General features: G+C 40.5%; 1 protein-coding gene across 3 annotated transcripts in view; it reads left to right on the top strand.

Moving 5' to 3' along the window:
- Positions 1-16399, top strand: part of nlgn1 (neuroligin 1) — a 337761-nt gene extending 321362 nt beyond the window's left edge. For all 3 annotated transcript variants that reach the window (XM_051377794.1, XM_051377796.1, XM_051377795.1), the window contains 7 exons: positions 1722-1934; positions 4097-4363; positions 4460-4821; positions 5902-6062; positions 9478-9634; positions 10103-10180; positions 12360-16399. In XM_051377794.1, the coding sequence (XP_051233754.1) occupies positions 1722-1934; positions 4097-4363; positions 4460-4821; positions 5902-6062; positions 9478-9634; positions 10103-10180; positions 12360-12962 (1841 nt within the window). In that variant the 3' untranslated portion in view covers positions 12963-16399. The remainder of the gene's footprint in view (positions 1-1721; positions 1935-4096; positions 4364-4459; positions 4822-5901; positions 6063-9477; positions 9635-10102; positions 10181-12359) is intronic.
- The last annotated feature ends 300 nt before the right edge of the window (positions 16400-16699 follow it).

Here is a 16699-nt window from a genome sequence, read left to right as displayed (position 1 = left end):
GGTAGAGCGGGTCGTCCACTAATTAGAATCAGTCAAAGTGTCCTTGAGCACGATACTGAACCCCAAATTGCTCCTGATGCTGTGCCATCCATGTGTGAATGAATTACTTTCTGTTTGTGATGGCCTCTGCCATGCATGTGTGTGAATGTGGCACCTAGTGTAGAGCACTTTGAGTGGTTGGAAGACTAGAAAGGCGCTACATAAGTAGAGTCCATTTACCATTTACCAGTTCACAATGCGGTAGATGTGTGTTGCACTTATTAAAATGTTGAGGAATCAGTTATTATGAGGTCAAAACTGAGTTTTAGTTGTATGGTGTGCATAAGGGTCTATGTGGGGTGATAAAGTACATCAAGAAGCATTTTTTTTTCTATAAGTATATTCATGAGGCATTAGGGGTAGACTGTAATTATGAATGGCTTTTTGATAAATTGAAAGATGAGATAGTGAGATGCAGAGTTAGGAAAATTAAATCTGGATCTATTGAAGAATCTTTACAATTTTGCCTTATTTTTGGCCATTAAAACAAAAAGGGAACATCTCATATGTTTGGGCCGACTGAAGGGATTTTGAAAGTTATTAATTTTCTGCAGTGCATTCTTCCAACTGCTTTATTTCTTTACTCTGAGGAAACAAATGCATGTTCCTCTGCAAAAAATCCTGTTAGAATAAAGAGCTGTTTTCGCGACACATGACTCTTTGTCATCATCACCATCACCATCATCATCATCATCATCATCATCACCCTACTGTAAGCTCTATTTGGGGCTGGATCATACGTCTCTCTCCAAAATGAGTCTGTCTGTGTTATATTTAGCGTATCCACACTTTAAGTGGCTCTACAGGGTAATAACTCTTGTTTTATTGCAGCAAATTATTAAACAGCCAGGCTTGTTGGTTTTTCCTTGTACAACGGAGAAATGTGCCTCGTTATCTGCTGGCAGTTGTGCTCAGATGGTCCAAAAGTAGATTTTTGTTTATTTTATTTTAATCAAGGAGATCAAAAAGAAAATAAGTGGGGAAAAAATAATAGTTGTGTCCCCGGTGGTCTTTTCATTTTATTTTTTTCATTTTTAGGGATAATTAACAGCAAGCTTATGACTGTAAAATTTTTCTTTTTTCATATAATAAAAATAAAAGTCACACACTGTACTCTGCTCTAAGATCTGTTTGCTGATTGTCCTTTATCAGTTGAGCTTGTGATGAAAATGTGGGGGCAAAATCTACTACTGAGTACTTCCATAGCAGCAGAATTACAGAGAGAGCTTCTTTATGTCACAAGTACATACGTTAACTCCCCTCCTCTGCCTTGTCTTCCTGTCATCTCTTCAGCTCTCACAAAGGTTAAATTGGACTAACTGATCATTTGTGTAATGTATTTATAGTTTGAAGGGTGTAATAGCTCTTCTTTTATAACTTACTTGTACTATTTGCTTTGAACTTTACATTTACATTTCAAACATTCATTCCCAATTCCTCAAAGCAACAATTTGTTCATTGGAGCAGTTTTTGGTTACACCATTGCATTTTCTCCTGCTTTCAGTGATGAAAACTCATTGAAAAAAAAGGATTTTTAAAAAAGGGGGAACTCTTGCTGTTAAGTCATTTTTTATTCATAATTTTTTGTCATTTGTAATATTATCGCTCCTGAACCTGATGGCTAATAATAACAAGACGGAGAATAAAACTGAGTCTCCTCTGTTCTTTGTCCTATCGTGCAGGGTTCCTGAGTACAGGTGACCAGGCAGCCAAAGGGAATTACGGTTTGCTGGACCAGATCCAGGCTCTGCGTTGGACCAGTGAGAACATTGCAGCCTTCGGCGGCGACCCGTTACGTATCACTGTGTTCGGCTCAGGCGCCGGAGCTTCCTGTGTCAACCTGCTCACACTGTCTCACTACTCGGAGGGCAACCGCTGGAGCAACTCCACCAAAGGTAAAAATCAGCAGGGAACTCACTGTGGGATCTTCATCTACATTTAAGAGTGTATGCGGTACTGTGTGTGCACCTCAGTGGTGTGTAAGGCCACGTGAGTGCTTGGTGCTTGTTTCGGCTACATGTGTTAACATATGATTGACTGAGTGTCTTGAATGGCGCCTTTTGTTCTCATGTAGGAGCGCCTAAATTAACTCTAACTACAACATTGAGCTGCGATAATGAGACTCTGCCTGACTTTAAATACTGTTGTTTTTTACTTGGCCAAACAAACTGACTAATTAGAAAGCGTTTGGATCAGTTAAAATATTTTTTAAGGCAGGTAGACCCACGCTGTACATACATAATGTAAATGTAAAGCACTGGCCTATAGGCGACTTTCTCAGTCGGCTGTTGTTGTTTTTCACAAAGTATAGCAGTATAAACATTACAATGTGATTTGAGTTATCATCCTAACATGTGTTTGTCTGACAGCATTGTAGGATGAGGTCAGATGTATTGGAAGCAATAAAAAGGGTGGCGTCTAAATGTAGTTTTTTGAAGGTCCAGTGTGTAACATTTAGGAGAATCTATTGGCAGAAATGGAATAGCATATTCATAGGTATTTTTTCATTGGTGTATAATCACCTGAAAAAAAGTCCACTAGGGGTGTAACAATATTGATCTGGATCAATAAATTGATATCAATGTTCAACGATCCAATATATTCATACAAAATGTTTTTTTTGTGGCAATAAAGACAAGGCACTTGCCGTATGCAAACAATGCCAGTCTCAGATAAAATAAATGTCTGAAAGAAAATTTTCAAATTCTATTTTAGTGAGTCAATATATATGTAACTGATTGGGTATATATGATATCGTCTCCCATCGATCACAGGCCCCTGAATGTAATCAAAAACATATTGTGGTAGACTTTGTGATATCGGCAAATTTCATCTCATTGTCCAAAGAATTATTGTATAATGATGAAACAGGTGATTTTACGCCCATAGAGTATACCATGTTGAAAAACCAGCAGCCAAGCACAGGCAAACCAAACACTGGCTCGAGATAGGGTTTTTTGTGTTGTTGTTTTTTGCAAGTTTTGAAGCCACCGTACTGTCTCCTACACACTTGGAACAGAAGGTTGAGGCAGGGCTGTTGCTATCAGCAACAACATCCTCCACCCTGGACCTTTCAAATTTTATATTTAAAAGTCATAAAGAAAAATAGTTGGAAACGGAATTGCAAAAACATGAACTGCTTTCACTGCATTTCATCTGATCAGAGCAAAAGGGGAAAAAATAAATGCTAGCAATTATCAATGCTGTTTCATGTACAGACTCAGCTACCACATTCAGTAAAGGGATGAAAGAGATTTTAAATGTTTGTGTGATGGAACACAGAAATCTTCTGTGGACTGCTCTGACTGAGGTCATTTAAAGCATAAGGTTGGTGCTATTCTTTATACTTCAACTAATAGTATGAAAATACCAACACAAACAATGTGTTTAACCTTCTTTCTGAACTCTCTGGCTTCCCTAACCTGTCTGTGGCAGCTGTCTAGGCCCACAAGCCCATTGGTTCATTCGGAAAACTTTTTTTTGTTTAGTTTCTGAAGAATGTCTCAGTAATTTTCTAAAACAGCTTGGCACTGTAATTGTTAGCAAACGTCACTCGAACTGGGGGAAATAGTGCATTTTTTAGGGACTATTTTCAGTCATGGATTAAATCTAGTGCTTGTATTTCCTTAAATATGGCTTTCAAAATCTGATCAACTAGAAGTTGTTGGCATGAAGCTTCATGAAGGGTACAATATCATATTTTAGAGGGACAAAGTTTTAATCTATTTAGTTTTTCTAATAATTGTAATTTTTTACATTGATTTGATAAGGTATGCAAGCAGGTTTGACAACAGGATGAACAAGCTTTAGTATTTTTTACCTTTTTTGTAGGCTGAAAATGTCAGCAAACTTGTGAACTTGAAGCATTCCACTTATGAGACTGTGAATACCACAAGAGAGGGTCGTTCAATAGGAATCTTCTCATGAACACAGTAAACACAAACCCATTTGAAAGCATCACCCCAAGTATGTGTATACTTTTTACGTTATAATGAGTTCCAGAATCATAATTTGCTTCTTTTTCTCCTCCTTGCACCTGTGCTGTTTTTGTCTCCAGGCTTGTTCCAGAGGGCCATCGCCCAGAGTGGCACAGCTCTGTCCAGCTGGGCCGTCAGTTTTCAGCCAGCCAAATACGCCCGGATGCTGGCCCGTAAGGTGGGCTGTAACCTGGAGGACACAGTAGAGCTTGTTGTGTGCCTTCAGAGGAAACATTACAAGGAGCTGGTGGATCAAGACATCCAGCCAGCACGCTACCACATCGCCTTCGGGCCTGTTATTGATGGAGATGTTATACCTGATGACCCTCAGATACTCATGGAGCAAGGTATACATTCACTTTGATTAACAGCCATCAATTTCCAACAATGTTCTTGCCTTGAATTTACTTTTTTTAACAACCATCTGCACCATCGTTTTCCAGGTGAGTTCCTCAACTATGATATTATGCTGGGAGTTAACCAGGGTGAGGGCCTTAAGTTCGTGGAGCTCATCGTGGACAATGAAAACGGCGTTCAGGCTAACGACTTTGACTACGCCGTGTCCAGTTTCGTGGATGATCTCTACGGCTACCCAGAGGGTAAAGACATCCTCAGAGAGACCATCAAGTTCATGTACACAGACTGGGCCGACCGGCACAACCCAGAGACCCGCCGGAAGACACTGCTGGCCCTTTTCACCGATCACCAGTGGGTGGCACCAGCTGTCGCCACAGCTGACCTGCACTCAAGCTTTGGGTCACCGACATACTTCTATGCCTTCTACCACCACTGTCAGACGGAACAGGTGGGTGTCTGGCTAAAGTTACAAAATACTACTGGCTTGTTCTCCCTGGGTAAAGTTTTATATGTGAAGGTGTGACAGGTAATTATAGCATTTAATATCAGTTACGTCTACCGACTCTGAAGATGCTTTCAAGTATTCTGGTTTCAGATCTCTGAATCACCACCCTGATTTGGAATAGTCAAATATCACAAAAAGAAACTGACAACCTAATGAGGCTGAATGAATGAAGTGAAAGAGCCTATAGTTTGGTGCGTCTGTATTTGTGACTGCTCAATCTGTGCACTGATCTTAGGACTTACCAGGAACTAATTTTCCTCAATTAATTTCTAAAGTTGAGCATGAAGTCAAAACATTTTCAACTTTGCCTTAGTTTGTACCATTTATAGCAAACTAGGATGTTTTTTTGCATCTATGCACATCTTTCCATTGACTTTTGCATGCAATTGCACCGTCTCTGAAATTAACGTCTTTAGCTCGAACACAACTTGAGGCTTTCATTTTTTTTTTAATTGAACAAAACGCAATTGCTTTGTGACATGGTGGCAGATTGCCTTAAAGTACAAAGAGACAGTACTTCATTGTGGCACAAAACAAAGTCTGATTTTATTCCAAATACATGACTGTGACTACTCACCTAGTTTTACCCATAACTACTATCTGCATATTTTGTTGCTTATACACAACCACTCTCTCAAATTATCCAGTCCCAAAAGAAAGTGAGGAGTGGTGATTAAATCCCCACATTTCCTTTTCAGTGCGTGAGATGTACATCAACATTTTAGTTTAAAATTCAGCTCAAATACAGCCTGTTCCAACCCTTTATTTCTCATCCTGTCTTCCTCTGTAATACACCAAATAATGGACCAGAAATGGTAGGCAAAATAATATTAAAAACTTATCCAATTTTCCCTTTTCTCTCTCAAAAAATGGTGTAGTTTCCCAGCTTCTTCTTCTGATCTGTCTGTGTGTGTTGTAATATCCATTGTGTGTCAGCAGTAAAAATAATTCCTTTCAGTGTCCTGTATCTGTCACATAAATGTAATAACACTAATCTGATTTGATTCATCTGCCGCTCATTAGGTACCACCGTGGGCAGACGCAGCACACGGTGATGAGATCCCATATGTGTTTGGCCTGCCGATGATAGGACCAACAGAGCTGTTTCCCTGCAACTTCTCCAAGAACGATGTGATGCTCAGTGCTGTGGTCATGACCTACTGGACAAACTTTGCCAAGACAGGGTATGATGACACAACAAACATGCAACTCACTTTCTGTATGTTATCCCCATGGACTGGGACAGTGCCATCCTAACTCTGACAGAGCCACTGAGTTAAAATGTACTGTAAGCTAGTTTGAAAGTTTGTGCACCAACTATGACAATTACAACTATAGTAATAGTAGCAGATTTTGGTGGACTTTTTAAATATACTAGATTTTGACATCTAAATTTCAGGAGGCTCTGGCTTGAAAGTGGTTTGAGATAGAGACAAAGTGTAAATGAGATAAATATTGAGAATGACCTAGAGTTTATCTAGGGAGTAAATTTCCCCATCTAATTTGCATATTATGACGTCATATGGCGGCGGCCATATTGGATTATGTAATTTCCATGAAATACCTGATATTTTGAAAGAGAGTTGAACTTATTTCACCAGATTCAACCCCTTCCATCCATTTGCTATGTTGTCCACATATCAAATGAACAGGGGAAAGTAAATTGTAAGCCAACAGTCGTAAACTAGAACTATTACTACACCACAAAACTATTTTTATGATTTTTTTTCCGGTTTCTCACCCAACAGTTTGGATGGAACTTCTTTGAACATTTTGTATTGAAGCATGACGTATTTCTGAGCTAAGGTCTAAGTATGGGATGTCTGCCAACTAGTGGAGGGGAGTATGAATGAGATATAACACTCTATTCGGATTTGATTCAAGTAAGTTGGTTATAGTCAGTTTTCCCCAGTAAGGTGATTTCCTAAATGTCATACAAAACCTGGGGTCTGTATTGAGGGTAAGATATTCGAGAAACCTGGTTCCTGTAACCAGGGTATTGTATTCAAGAGACGTGGTTTCTGTAATCAGGGTGTGGTATTGGAGAAACCTGAGGTAGAATTCTCCTGGGGAACACCAATTTATTGGCTATGTATAGGGCTACATAAAGGGCAAATAGGGTCTCTAATCAGCTATATATCGGGTACACGCAAGTGTAAAAAAAACTTCAATAATCAGCGGAGGAGGTGGATAACAGAAGAGATAATTACACAGAGCGATGCATCCCTATATTTTAAATGATTCCATCCAACGTCTGATTGAACCCAACAAAAGTATCCTCTTGATGTAGACTAATTGTCAAATTCACACACCATCATGCTCCTCTCCTTCCTACACTGTTGGTCTGCTCCGACACAGACACACACCAAAAAACAAAAATCAGGACAGACACAGCACCTTCTTTCACTACTACAGTTAAAATAAGAAAGCCATGGTTCCAAAACAAGGTCAGAGGAGTTAGAGGAGTCTGATTACTGAACTGCTGCATGAGCTCTACCCGGCTGTAATTCACCATGAGTCTTCCTATCTTTACTGAAACAAGGTAATGGGCACTGAGATTACCTGGGTAACCTGATTACTTAATTACATGTAAATTAATTGAATGAACTCTAAGAGTTGCGCCACAGAAAAGCAGGAAATGTGGAAAATGTGTTCTATAAATTGCACCACAAATGAGACTTGGACCTGTACAGCACCTTTCTAGTCTTCTGACCACGCAAAGCACTTTTACACCACGTGCCACATTCACCCTTCCACACACATTCACTCAGTGATGGCCATCAAACAGAAACTAGCATTCATACACACACCGATGCATCGGGAGCAATTTGGGGTTCAGTATCTTGCTCAAGGATACTTCGTCATGTGGCACCAGGAGCCGGGGATCGAACCCACAACCTTCCGATTAAGGAACGACCCGCTCTGCCTCTGAGCCACAGCCGCCCTTGGTGTGTGTGATTCTGATTTAAAAGTATTCCCTAAATCATCTGCGTTGTGATTGTCTATGCAACCTGAAGCATGTTCATATATATAACGTAGCTCTATAAAAGGTCAGCCAAAGGGTTATTTAAGCAGTTTTTGTGGGCATGTGTTGCAGTCAGTCTTACAGCACTTGATCAACATGCAATTGCCATTACAAGACCATGAACTAATTGATCATTTAATTGTAATTTTGTTTCCTCAATATTAACCTACATTTGATGAGCAGGAGTAGTGAATTGTGCTATCATGTTTTATGGACTGTGCAGTGTAATTGGTATTCTATGTAGATACCCTCAACATATCTTCAAATACATTCTTAATTAATGGCCGTAGCCTGAAGAGTGACATCTCGCTGGGACAAAATTAAAATCCACCCTCCTCCCACCCCTTTCTGTGTCACGTTGCCTTTCAGCATATAGTCATGGCGGTAATTGTTTTTCGAGAGCGTAATGGGGGGACATTGGCTTTTTCTGTGCACTGCCCAGTAGCCCTGGGGGAACAGAAAGGCACTAATGATCTACATATATAACCCCAAATTGACGTGGAATGCCGGGTACCTGGGAGATTTATGCCACCAATTTGAATGGTTAAGCGTGTTCTTGATGAGGGTCTGGCTGGCTCCATATGCTGCTCTCAGACAATGGGGCGCTCAGTGGGTCTGAATGGGCTTCCATAGCTCACATAGCTGGCTCTGCTCAGATTAAGTATAAGTGGGTCTATCTAGCACAGGATCCAATGCAAAATGTGCTCTGTGAGCTTCTCTGTATATAAGAGGGGACTTCATATGGGGTTGCTGAACTGCATTTACAGTGTTATTCATTCTTGTGTTATTGTGGCTTCATTTTAATGTTTATCAAAAGTAGATTGTACATAAAATAGTAGCCATTTTGTAGCTTAGTTTATAGCACCTACTGAAGCATATGTTTTATGGAAATTATCAGCATGGTTGAAGTGCCTCTTTACCCAAACATATTCCTTGGCTGGAAGCTTCTTTTTATGTATGAATTATATATAAATATGTTCGCTCCCACTGAGACATCCATAATTTAAAAACTGTGTCATGCAAATCTTCTTTAGCATTTGAATAAAACTTAAAATTGGGGAAACTTCTCAGGTTATTAGCTTTCTTAAGACCTTTTCATTCATTCAGAATCTTTAGAACACCAATCATCTGTGAGCAATAATACCCCTTTTGACCTTTTTTTGATTTTATCAGGTGTGATATCTCAGAAACTGTTGATTAATATTTGATGAAACCTGCAGGCTGCATCTCACCACTGCATTCCAGTATTTTCATAATTACACTGATTAGCCTGAGGGAGATGCTACACTTAGGTCAACATTAAAAATTTAATAAACAGAGTCGTGTCTCGAAAGGTCCACTTCTCCTTCATTTTAGCTTTAGTTCTTCATGTCCCCTAAAGTAAACAACCACAAGGTGACATAACTATTACTGATTGGCCTGAAGAGGACTGTGTCATGCATGGGAGACAAAGTGTCTACTGTTGCATTGTTTCAAATATGCTTGTGTAACTGTTCTGCCATAAATCGTCAACAGATCTCACCTCTGTGAATTATTTTATTGAAAACTCTTTCCTCCTATACTCTTTTTGTCAGGGACCCAAACCAACCTGTCCCCCAGGACACCAAATTCATCCACACCAAGCCCAACCGCTTTGAAGAAGTGGCATGGACACGCTACAACCAGAAGGACCAGCTGTACCTGCACATTGGCTTGAAGCCCAGGGTCAAAGAGCACTACCGTGCTAACAAGGTACAGTTAAATATTACTGAATGCATCTTGTCTGTTTAACACTTTCAGTACTTATTACTGATGATAGCCATTAGTATCACGAAGCTGACTTACCTTCAATTGCGATAGATCACGGTGGTAACCTATGCTGCACAACTTAAAAAAAAAAAAAATACATTGAGACATATTTGTTTTTTACTTTGATCTAACTGTAGTCTTTTGAAAAACATCTAATTATCTAAAAGTCAATTATATTAGGTTATTATTATTATCAGGTAGTCATGCTTCTGAAGATGAATTTTTTCTTAGCAGTTTTTCATACGTCCGTAGTTTTCTTCTCTAGGTTTTATGATCTAAGTTGCCAAAATGACTACATTCTCCTCCTAATGTAATGCCATGCTGACTTTGGTATGCTCGTCTCAAGGCAGCTTTCAGTATCAGTATCCCTTAATTTTCTCTGCCACCTCATATTTTCTCTCCTCTCCTCAGGTCAACTTGTGGTTGGAGCTGGTTCCTCATCTGCACAGCCTCAATGAGGTCACCCAGCTCATCCCCACCACCACCAAGGTCGGTACTAAATCATCTATATCTCACCCTCCTTCTAAAAATTAACTACCTGAGGCGCTCCCTCCACAGCAAAGGTTTTGGAATAGACCCAAGCAACTTAAAAAACTATGATAATGCAATATTCAGATTGTTTGTTGACCCGACTCCTGTCTAATCCTGCCCTCAAGTGCCTCTTGTGAGCTCCTACTAGACATGATGTGGCATGTTAAAGTGCTACAAGAATGGAAGCTGCTTTTAAGTCACACAGAGGTGTTTACTATGAGTTATCAGAGGGATTCTATACTTTTTAATACCATAAACAGCAGCTCAGGTGTTATCAGTTAATACAAATGTAGTTTTAAGTTCAGTTGAGTTATAGGCTGCTCAGTCTATTGATACTGTTTGTGTAGTGATTGCTAAAAAAAAACAAAACATACATGAATCATTTTTCATAACTGAAAGCAGAATAAATGATTCTCTTCCCTAAGCAGTATAAGATGGGCAAGAGAAGAGACAGCACACTATAGACGGTATTACTTTTAAACCACTTTTAGGAGCGACTCTGTATTATCAAGTGATGCAAGTTATTACCATGATTTAAGAACTAGTGGATAATAATTTAAGAAGATACTCTGTAATCTGCAGGGATTTACATTAGTTTTACACACTATCTATGACCTGGTTTATGAGTAGATATTTGTGCAGTTATTAAATTCAGAATCTGAGGATTTGATAATGAGAAGTTGTGTGCATCCTCTTTTTTAATCTGGGCTGGCACAGTGTTGCAGTGTTTGTGGCCTCTGCGTTGTCTCCATGTTCTTTCCGTTGTTTTACTTCTGGTGCCCTGGTTTCATTCCCGCAGTCCAAAGACTAGAGTTAGGTTGACTGGTGGCACTAAATTGCCTGTTGGTGTTAATGTGAGTGTGAATGGTGGTCTGTCTTTATGTGTCAGCCCTGATTGACTGGTGAACTGTACAGGGTGTACCCCACCTCTCGCCCAATGTCAGTTAGGATTGTCTCCACACCCACCCCGGTGACCCTTTAGAATAAGCAGGTATCATTGATGGATTGATGGATGTTTTGAACTCTGATTTGATTAAAGAATAATATGAATATAATCTAATGTATTGTCCTCACCAGAGGAACAACAGCTCAAATACTAGAAGGAATAGTTCAACAATTTGGGAAATACACTTCTTTGCCAAGAGTTAGATGCAGAGATGGATACCTCTCTCATCTGTGTGCATTAATAGGGCTAGAGCAAGGAGATTATTAGGTTTGCATTGCAGACTTAGAGCTGAGGGAAACAGTCTAGTACTGTCCAGTTCATAAGGTCCAAAACCAAAAAACAAACTGCCAAAAACAATGGCAAGTTGTTGTTTGATAGGAACTTACTTTCTAAGTTTGGACAGAGCAAAGCTAGCTGTTTCCTCCTGCTTCAAATCTTTATGCCAAACTCAACTAGCCACTTCCTTGCTGTAGCTCCATACCTAATGCAATGCACACTCATAAAACACACAATTTTATTTTGAAAGAGGGCAAAAAATATCTAATATCCAATACAGGTTGGAAAGGTTGGCTGTAGGTTTAAAGGCCAAAGCTTGGCTTTCTATTTGGATGCCCTGGGCCTTTATTTTCCAAATAAATCTGATTAAAAGGTTCAGATTGCGTTAGCACAAGGCAGATTGAAGTTTCTCAGACTATACATACTTGAATATTAGCCTGGCAACCAGATGAGTTGGTGATGTTTCATTTGCTCTGGCAGATACATCATCCTTCCATTCAAAGGATTTCACCAGCCTTGGATACAGCCCATATAAAGCCAATGTAATATGATTGGTTGTAGGTCTATCCAATTGCATCTAGTCTGCAGATTCATCCTGGGCAACACACAAGCTACAAAGATCAGATAAACCTGTCAAACTAGGCAGTTCTGATTCTGTTCAAGTATTCACAAAAAAACATTTTTGTTCACTGTGTATCTGTAAGTTGAGAAAGATTGTGAGCAACCCGCCAATTTTTTCCTGCTAGAAAATAGACGTAGAAATTTCTAAATCCAATTGCGGCCCTTGATTGATTGGAGATCGCAATGAACTGAGGGGTTACAGACTAATTTGCATGTGGCAATGCTAATCTACTTCAATATTGTATAGACTCTTCATATCACATATATACTGACTATTGTTCTTTCTGTCTTCAGATTCCTCCACCTGAGGCTACCAACCGCACCCCGAAGACCAAAGTTCTGGTGACCAAGCGCCCTAACCCAACTCCATTCCCCACCGAGACCCAGGACAGCCACAACCAACCGCACCTGGTGGACCAGCGTGACTACTCCACTGAGCTATCTGTGACAATCGCCGTAGGAGCCTCCCTGCTCTTCCTCAACATTCTGGCATTTGCCGCACTGTATTACAAGAAGGACAAGCGCCGGCATGATGTCCACAGGCGCTGCAGCCCCCAGCGAAGTGCCGCCAACGACCTGGCTCACACTCAGGAGGAGGAGATCATGTCCCTGCAGATGAAGCAACACTCAGACCTGGACCGGGACTGCAGGGGGGTTGGTGACTCCATGCACCCGCATGACATGGTGCTGAGGACTGCCTGCCCGCCGGACTATACTCTGGCCATGAGGCGCTCGCCGGACGACATCCCACTCATGACGCCAAACACCATAACCATGATCCCGAGCACCATGGGGGGGCTCACTTCGCTCCACTCTTTCAACACCTTCCCCAGCAGCGGGCAGAATAACACCCTGCCCCACCCACACCCACATTCACACTCCACCACCCGGGTATAGCCTTGTGTATGCACCCAGCAGGCAGGACTCTGATGGCTGAGGCAAAATCTAACGCCGCTGCTGCAGCAGAGACTTAAGGCCGTCATGCTGACAAATGCAGATATGTCAGGAGCTGAAACGCCAGCCTGGAGTTGCCAGACACCCATGGAATTACACTGGGATTGTACGACAGCCTGTTAATACCTGAGGGAATATAGTCAAGGGATTTCTGGGGGTTCGGACCAGAGGATAAAAAAAAAAAAAAGAATAATTATGTTTTTGTAGAAAAATCAAAAGATAAGAAGAAAAAAAGTACAAATAAGGAGTTGAAGAAAAACAACCTTACAAGCTTAAACAGGAGGAGGATGTTTTTTTATTCTTATTTTTGTTCTGATATTGCAGCAAAACAAAGTACAGTAAACTACTTTTTCTTTCTAGCGACAGATATGGCCTTCGGGATCTTTTGACAAATGACTGCTTGACAGTATTATCTGGAAGCAGAACAGAGCATCAGACACGCCTCGGAGGTGAGAAGAGGGGAGCACTTTGTAAAAGACAGAAAACATATTGTTTTCCTTTGGCATCGCACTGCAGATTACTCTGTTTGTGGGGCACAGAGTAGATGCAGAGCAAACCAATTTAGGCATGTGTTAACTTCATAAATGGAGGCTATGTAAGATAAAGCAAAAAACAATTGTTGAGTAGGGCAAAGGAAGGACTCAAAACTTCAAGGATAAAAGAAACCCTGTATGCACAATGGAACCATTTTGAGGGGAAAAAAATGTCTACAGATACTTTTCATCCATTTATTTTTGAGGATTGGGAACAATTTTATTGTATAGAACCTATTTACATATCTAGATCTGTACACTAAGCACCAAGGCTGTTTAAGCCCTCTTCTCGTGGGGGGCGTCTATACTGCAAACCTGCCAGCAGGACTGAACCAGTGGGAAGTGGGGATCCACCTACTGGCTTTCTGGCAGTTCCAACTTCAACACAGAGAGCTGGGGGACAAAGGATAATTGGATATTTTAGCACGATGCGCATGACAATTTATCTGCTTGATGGCTGCTCTGCTGATTATGTCATTATTAAGAATAATTTTCACCCTCTCCCTTGCATTGGAGCAATTTCAGACGGATTTCCTGATTGGATTACAGGAAAATACACTCCCTCGCAGGACCATGGGAAATGCAGTTCCAGGTTGTGGATGTTGTGGGCTCGAGTTGGGCACAGAAAGGGGAGGGGCCGGGGATATGGTAAAACTTTCTTGCATAACATAATATAGCTTGAGTGGAGCTGGGCATATAAGGACTAGTTTTGTACTCTGTGTGTTGGTACTACTTTTTGATAGTGGTTAAATCACATTACACTGTATCAATCAAACTCATCGTACCTTCAGTTGAGATCAGTGTTCTTTGCTATTCTACCTATTGGACCACTTTACCGTATAGAAGTAATTACCTGCACTGTTTATTCCATTGCCCATTTTTCTTTTTGTTAACAGGAAAGTGTGTTGATTGAGTGTCACAGTGGATGCCCATTGTTATGAAAAAAATGGAAGGAGAAAGTATTGAATCTCTGGGCTATGTAGCTTTTCTTTTCTGTTATCCAGCCAGGTTCTGCAGAGCTGTTTAAACATGAACATGACTAATACAAGTCAAAGGCCAAGCACAGACAGATCACATTGAGTGGAACTCTCTGGAAATGCACAGCAGGTGGATGGGAGGAAGAGCTAGGGTCAGGGTAGGTCAATTCCCATGATGCACTCTTTATTTAGTTTTCATCATTGTTGGAGGCACATTGTGTTATGGGAAAGAAGAAGAAGACAGGCCTCCCTTAACAGCTGAGACCCACAGTCAACCCTCTTTACCTCTAACTTTAAAGAGCTACTACCTTTCTTCTTTTGGCCCCACTCTTTTTCTACTAAAGATCCTCTACTGTTTTATCTTTTATACTGAGCTGACAGGTTGGACTGTTTAGCAAAACGGTTTCCCCTCACGTCCACACCTCCTTCAGTTTACCGTCTCTTGTAAGGCTGTCTGCCATCGCTAACATCTTTAGGTCAGCGAAGCCTCGGTAGCTAACATCGTTAGCCACCAGAGTAGGAGTGTGTCATACAGCAAAGCAGACTGCAGTCGGATCCAGTCGCTTAAGAGTCATTGCTGGGGTAAAGTGGTGAGCATCAAAACAGACAGAGAGAGGAATACCCTGGATGGCGAGCCTATTGTGCTCAGATATAAGATCTGTATTCTGGCGCAGGGATGCCACTTGGTAAGCAGCAATGCTTGTCTCCCTGTTTTCCCTTCACTAAAGTGTATATGTGTAGGCCTCTGTTGTGAGAATACATCCTGCCCCTTTTGGCTGGCTCACAGGCACTGTGCAGTCATTCAAAGTAATGAGTGCAGACTACTGTTACCCCGTATAACACTGCAGCAGACAAGCTGGATGAGGGGATGAAATCTAGTCTGTCATAGGGAGTGTTGCTTTTTGGGATAAGATTAAAATTGAATAAACTAATTACATCTGTTGGCTCCAGATTGTTTCTCTGGATGAAATGAACCAGCAGGGCTTGATCTGGGATTTAAACACAAAAAGAAGATTCTGAGGCTATTATCACACATCATCCTCATGGGCCAGGGACTTTTTTTAATGCCCCTTTTCTATAAAAACAAGCCAACAACATAAAAAAGTGTGCATTTCAGAATCTGGTGACAATTTGTCCAGTAGGTTCTGTTGGCAATGCGTCGACAGGCCACTCACTAGCTTTCTAGCTTGAGCACTCACCTCGCCCTTTTACTGATTGCCAACGCACATAAACACACATGCAAATGAAAACACATGTGTGCAAACACCCTCACACAGAACCATGTGCTAAGTAATTAGGCCTGGGCTTTCCGAGTGTTTTGCTCTCTACTCAAGATATTGTATATAGACTAACACCCTGATTGCCCGCACTTGGACTCAAGATTTATATGTCCCATATAAAAAAACTAGATGACCTTGTTTTTGTAACCCAAGCCAATGGCTGAAATACTTTTCACAAGATGTGGAGGTGGACCTTGGAAGAAAATGAAATGCTGATGTTGGCTGGGTAGCCTACTGTCAGTGCCGCAAGACAATATAATGACCAAGAAATTCTTAATACATAGATCTTTCTATGCTGGGATCAGACTAGATTTCACGATGTGAAAAATTATCCTGTCCAAATTAAAAGCAATTCACAATATTATCCTGATAATCATCAATATGCTTCAAATCTTAAAATGGCCTACATTGAGTTAATAAACAATTTTATTGCATCACAGATGGGCACCTCATCTCAATGTCATTCTTTAGTTCAGAATCCAAGGCTCCACCTTGTAGCAATTCCAAATAATCAGGAATGCAAATTCGAACTGTATGGTAGCGAAATAGACAGCTTTTTTAAGTCACAAACATGAGGATATTCAATAATTTCCCGATAATCGAAATTCACCACGATTGTTTATCATTGCGAAACAAAAAAAAAATTAAAACCCCTTCCCAAACCAAAAATTTTTAAAAAAAATATGCCCTCCCCCAAACATAATTTATAAAACAAATGGGAAACATTCATGCTAAATCCATTAGACTAAATACCATTCTAGATCATGACACATCTGCATTTTTGTCATGTTGCACTACAAGACGCCTAAACCATAAACCTTTTCACTTTGAACGTTAGGACTGTAAAACTGTATTAGCTTAAAAAAATATATTAAACAGCCTACAGTAAT

This window comes from Dicentrarchus labrax, unplaced genomic scaffold (genome assembly GCF_905237075.1).
Source record: "Dicentrarchus labrax unplaced genomic scaffold, dlabrax2021, whole genome shotgun sequence".
Lineage (NCBI taxonomy): Eukaryota > Metazoa > Chordata > Actinopteri > Moronidae > Dicentrarchus > Dicentrarchus labrax.
Note: the sequence above shows the minus strand (reverse complement) of the source record. Positions and strands in the feature narration are given on the sequence as shown.